The sequence below is a fragment of the Hyposmocoma kahamanoa genome, unplaced genomic scaffold (assembly GCF_003589595.1).
Source record: "Hyposmocoma kahamanoa isolate Upper Pololo Valley unplaced genomic scaffold, ASM358959v1 95, whole genome shotgun sequence".
In the NCBI taxonomy this organism is placed as follows: domain Eukaryota; kingdom Metazoa; phylum Arthropoda; class Insecta; order Lepidoptera; family Cosmopterigidae; genus Hyposmocoma; species Hyposmocoma kahamanoa.
The window spans coordinates 5,750,232-5,756,231 of record NW_020654972.1 but is presented as its reverse complement, the minus strand read 5'-3'; the positions used below and the strand labels follow the sequence as shown (position 1 = coordinate 5,756,231).

Sequence of the window (6,000 nt, the reverse complement as noted above, 5' to 3'; positions counted from 1 at the left end):
ACACACACACACACACACACAAACACACACACACACACACACACACAAACACACACAACACTAAAACATACTTACACTTACACCTTTATAATTTATATAATAATAATGTTATATTTGTATGTAATAATTTAATAATATGTAGATTACCATTAATTTAAGAACTTAATGTAAATTTTCAACATGTTTGTTTTTCGATTAGGCTATAGATTAACGCTAGATAAAGTAACGCTATAATTAAAATGTAATATGACAAACTTTGTTATTGGCTATATACGTATATTATTATGATTGTAAACGAAAATTAAAAAGCTGTAAAGTTTGCAAATAAACAAATAAATAAATAAATAAATAACCATTTCTTCCAGGCAACCTTAGGATAGAAATTTAAGAGTAGGTAAGGGGGGGGTGCAACCAAAGAATATCTTGTAATGAAAGTGTTTTAAATAAATACACTATTCATCAATAAAGTAAATGTATAAATAATAATAAATACATACATTATTAGAACCTATATACATAAATAACAATATATAATAAATAAAGTATAAATATGGTTAAAATATTTGTACGGCCCACATTTATTTCTTTCGTTTGGGTGTAATTTATGGTGTCCTTAGTACGGGAGTATAACTGTGTGCATTATTACGATTATTATTATTGGATTTCACCCACTTTCCGTTATTGTCTTGATGTAAAAAATATGATTCCACAAACTATTAAGGTCGGTTTTTTTTATGAAAAAGTTATAGATTATGTATGTATTAAATAATAAAAGAAAACAAAACGCTAATATATTAACGCGAATTTTTATAGTTTTTGCAACTTACCTTTATAACCTAGACACAATATTAGCTATCGAGTTCTAAGGTGTTCACGACTGTTACATATTGAAATTGAACTGTTTTTCGATCGCGTATACTTGTTTTTTCAAACCAACAAACGTTTCAGGCCTTTTACAGGTCATATGGTCACTGGGTGAACATATATGCGATTCAGATCCGAAAAAATTATTTCAATTCCAATACAACATTAGCCATTAATAAATTTGTATTAGAAGACAACAGGAATTGTGTGAATAGCCAAAAATTCGCGTAAAGGGTGTAAAACGATCCATTTAACTCGAGGTACCTACGTGCCGTACTAATTCGAGTGTGAAATGGGTTTTACAACAGCGTTACATTATTCAGTATGGCTGCCGGCTGATATGATGACATATCAGCCGTCCACTGCTGAACATAAGCCGACCCCAAAGATTTCTAGTTCAGCCGATCCATCGGTTACCCGCCGCCCTTACCAGGTCATGTGGTACAGACACATCTGTTATGGACAGGTGTGTCGTGTACCACCAGGTGCACGATTTGTTCGTCACGTCACTTGATATCATAAAAAAAACAAGAATTACACGCCCGACTTTCTGTATCGATGCATCCGCTTATAAATCGCAAGTGTCGTGATGCAAACGCGCGTTTGTATCGTTTCGAAAAAAAGCCGTGTGAACCGGTCTAAGTCTTCAAAGTTAATTAGAACGTATTATTAACTTTTGGACTTCAGATGCATGAGGGGCGTTTAAAGTTTAACGAAGTAATCTACGTGGCTGTTTGTGTGTGATATCGTAGCATATTAATTCGCTTGACTTTCACAAATACGCGAACGACATGTTATTTTTTTGTATAGATCACATTTTGGCCTTTACTAAAAGACGTAACAATTACGACTTTGACTTACTGGTGTGGTTTTTCATCACGATAATTTATTTTACTGTAAAAATAAGTCACTCGTGAAACCAAATACTGCCGTAACTCAAAATGGTGGAGTTGGACAAAAAAAAAACGATAAAATACGATAAAAGTTCAAAAGTTACTGAATCGAACCAATGAATTTATATTCTAGTTTTTTTTTCCCCATTATTCGCAATAAGATGCATTCTGTAATTTTTTTTAACTTTTAAATCGGTTTTTTCTCAATACCATCATTTTTGGGTTACGACAGTATTTGGTTTCATGTACGAAATGTTGGTTAGTTACTTACAGTGGCCATAATTCGAAAATGACTCAGTGATGTGGTAGTTTAATGGTGTGACCTACCGCCTCTCACAAGCACAGGGTTCGAATTTGGGTTTGCACCTCTGAATTTTTAGAACTTTATGCTCAAAATTTGATTTAAATAAAGGAAATAACGGAAATAAAGGAAAACATCATGAAGAACCCTGCACACATCTACAATGACTCCATCTTTATAAGAAACTGGTCTATTAGCATAAAAAAATTAGTCAATTTTATTCATTTTATATGAAAAAATATTTTATGAAATTTGACCAACTTTGCTGTCCCGATTTCTTTCGTCCAATACAATGAAATGATGCCTTCATGAAACTGAGTCGATAAGCACTAAAAAATTTTATAACTTTTATTTATTTTTATGGACAACTCGCGCTTGACCAAAATATTTACTATGCCAAAATTGTTTTCACAAAAAAAGACTTAATGGTTCCTAAGATGGTTACGGACATCCACATACTCTCCCATTACAAAAACCGTCTATATATGCTATTAATATTCTCAGCAGCGAGGTTCCTCGATGGAAATCGAACTCAGGACTTTTCAAGAAATCGTTGTTCCAGCTATTACGGCTTCACGTCATATTGCAATCTCATTATCTCAGCTCAGCTGAATAGTTTGGTACGAATTTTGATTATTTAACCCTGTGGCATTGGACACTGACAAGGGATTCTTGGCCAGTTTGACGAGGGACTTCGAAGTTTATTCCGAATAGTAAAGAGCTAAGGGAACACTCCACAATCTTAAATGCCCCACTCGATTGGGAAAGTACTTTATCTCCTTATGAGATTCCTATGTAGGGTACACATCAGTATAAATTTTCTTGCAGCAAGTTTATACGAAAACCTACTCTACTACAAGGGCAAGAAATATATTTTTAACAATATTGAAACATTTTGTAAAATGTAGAATCTTTATACGCAGAAGTTGATGACTATCGCAGACGCCTTAATAAGATATTATATCAATAACTTTTGTAACTATGGTGCATAATTGAGATTACTGCTGTACTGAGGTACAGGTTACAAAGTACCAAAAAAACCGACCTCAAAAGTTATACATCCCCTAGTTTGCCACCCTTAGAGATGGAATATTTACGTCAAATTCATGTAAGTACTTCCGATGTACCCTCTTTTAGACAAAAAGAGAATCATCAAAATCGGTTCACAAATGTTATGTGCCGGAGTTATCGCGTAACATACATACAAAAAAAAACATACAGACGAATTGAGAACCTCCTCCTTTTTTAAAGTCGGTTAAAAATATGATGTGCAATCAAGTGCAATTCGTGTAAATTAGTTACTTAGTATAATAGTGTGTATGTTATTAATTAAGGTGTAAATTATATGGGTCATGTGACCTGAATAAAATAAATAAATAATGTTGAATATAACTTTTTGATACTTTTATCATCACACTTAGCTTTATCTATGGGACCTGTAAAGTTCCAGATTTATTGATTTGTTTGAGAGAACAAATACATAATAACAAATACATATAAATATGTAGATATTTCTTCTTACAAATATCTATCATATTGCGACATTTTCATTATAGTGCTGGGCGTTTACGAGATCATAGGAATAATATTGTCTGATTTTGAATCATTTATGCTTATTATGTATATTTTTATGTATACGTTATTTTTCGTTATAATTCATTGACACCGACATTTATTATTTTAGCTATATTAGAAAGAATTTGTACAACAGGTGTGGCAGGTATTAATAGCTTACGCCTACGCAAAATTTGCTAGAGCACAAATATGTTTACCATTTTTACACGACTCTAAAACGCACATTTGTTATAATTAATGTAAATATTCCTACACAGGCGTATCTTTCCACCAAATGCATATCTTTTATATATCATACTTTTTAAAACCGATTCTTGTTCGGCTGTGGCGTGAATTTTAATTGATACGTGTCTTTTCGTTCATTTTTACTCTTTGTACAACAATATAATAATAACGCGCACACTTATAGCCCCGCACTAGGGAAACCCTGTCGTAAAAATATGAAAATTTATTTCAATACCAATAGAGCTTCTTGTGAAAAGTTCGACCAGGAACGTACCTACTGCTACCTTACCAATTTCTGCCGCGTAGCAGTAATGTGAGCATCTATGCGTTTCGGTTTTGAAGGGTAAATAAGGGTACTGGTGAAGTTACTGTCTCATGGGACTTTTAAACTTATGTCTCAGGGTGACGGGCGCAATGGCAGTGCACATTAGATCTTTGAAATCTAATGCTCGGAGTGGCACTGAGCACAAGCATGTGTTCACCCCGTCACCTGGGATAATAAAAAAAAATTACTTACCATAAGCTCTCTTCTCAATTTGTCCAGCTCAGCGGCTGATGGGGGTTGGGGCTGCACCCTGCCTCTTCTTAGCTCCTCCAACTGCCTCGTTAGCTCTTCCACCTTGGCCACTGCCACCGATAATTCCTTCTCCTTCTCATTGAATAGCGCCCGTATCGATTCTAGGTCACTTGCTGTGGACAAGGGAAAATAACATCATTATAATGGACATGTGTAATATGTATTCGTCGGATATCAAATGACAGGCAATGAATCTCCTGGGACCACAAGCTCTTTGGAAGCCGTGCGCATGCGGAATAGAATTTTGGCATTGTACATGGCATATAAACTTAATATTATCCTAAAATTGTTCTATTAACTGAAAAATAGTCGCTCCAAGAATATTTTTTTTAAATAGGTTCAACTGCAAATGCAATATTTCGAAGAAAATAATTATTCCAAATTTTATTTTATAGTGACGGGACGAACATGTCGTGTGCCTGGTGGTAAGCGACATTCTGGTTCATAGCTGTTGCGGTGCCACGCAGAACTATACTGCCCTCCTTGTCATAAGTAACGAGTTGTCGAGATGTTGGCACTAAAAGTTTTATTGTCACCTAAAAAAATTTTAATTACTTTTATTTTGCATAACAATAAAACGGAAACTAAATAAGATATTTAAAAACCGCCTATCGGGGCTTGTCGATCTAGTGTCGCTGATTCCGGATACGTTTATAACTCAATTTCGCTAAAAATATCGATTACGTCAGTGATAAGGAGGGCAGTATATGTAATGCAATGCAATTATTATACATCAACACATACGTCCCAATGATGGTTGTAACGCTTCCTCGATGTGTAGGTTTCATCACAAAGTTTTCTTTGGGTTTTCAGGCCTTAGTCCTCCACGCTGGCCTCATGCGGGTTGGGGACTTCCCACGTTTTCCAAGAGTTGCGAACCTTCATCACGATGTTTTTCTTCATCGAAAAGCTCAAGGTAAATTTAAAATTAAAATTCGCACATAAATTCCGAAAAACTCAGAGGTGCTAGCCCGAAATCGAAACCACGGCCTCTGTTTGAGAGGCAGTAGGCAGTAGGTAGGCAGCAAACCATTAGGCTGCCACGGCTATTAGGGTAATATATCTATACCTATAAGTAATGAAATCGAAGGCATTCTAAAACGCAAAAGGAAGTTTGCTATAAGCAAAACGTAAAAACAACTCCCTAAATAGTACCCTATTGCAATAATTTACTTTTCATCTCGCTCGTGCGTCACGTGATAAAATGTTTCGTGCCTGGAATTTGTGCCTCTTGTTTATACTTTTGTAAGACACATAAATGGCACACAGGGTAGTTATTTTCTGATAATGTCAGACGTTCTTTCCTTGTTGCAATATTAAACCTAGTCCATTATCAGTCTCGGTTACGGATAAATAAAATATTATTATACGAGGTGAAGATTATAATATAATTTACTTTGTTTTGTTTTTAAGCGACTTCAAAAAAAGGAAGATTTTTCAATTCGACTGTATGTCTTTATTCTTTTTTTGCGTGTGTATGTTATGCGATAACTTTGTGAACCTATTTTGATGATTCCTTTTTTGTTGGAAAGTTGTCGTCCTATTTAAATTTGAAGAATTTATTC

At 34.6% G+C, this 6,000-nt stretch overlaps 1 protein-coding gene across 7 annotated transcripts in view; it reads right to left on the bottom strand.

Annotated features, from left to right (window-relative positions):
- The window catches only part of LOC113238285 (apoptosis-stimulating of p53 protein 1), a 468,812-nt gene that overhangs the window by 34,180 nt on the left and 428,632 nt on the right, over window positions 1-6,000 (bottom strand). For all 7 annotated transcript variants that reach the window (XM_026475122.1, XM_026475123.1, XM_026475120.1 and 4 more), the window contains one exon: window positions 4,376-4,548. In XM_026475122.1, the coding sequence (XP_026330907.1) occupies window positions 4,376-4,548 (173 nt within the window). The remainder of the gene's footprint in view (window positions 1-4,375; window positions 4,549-6,000) is intronic.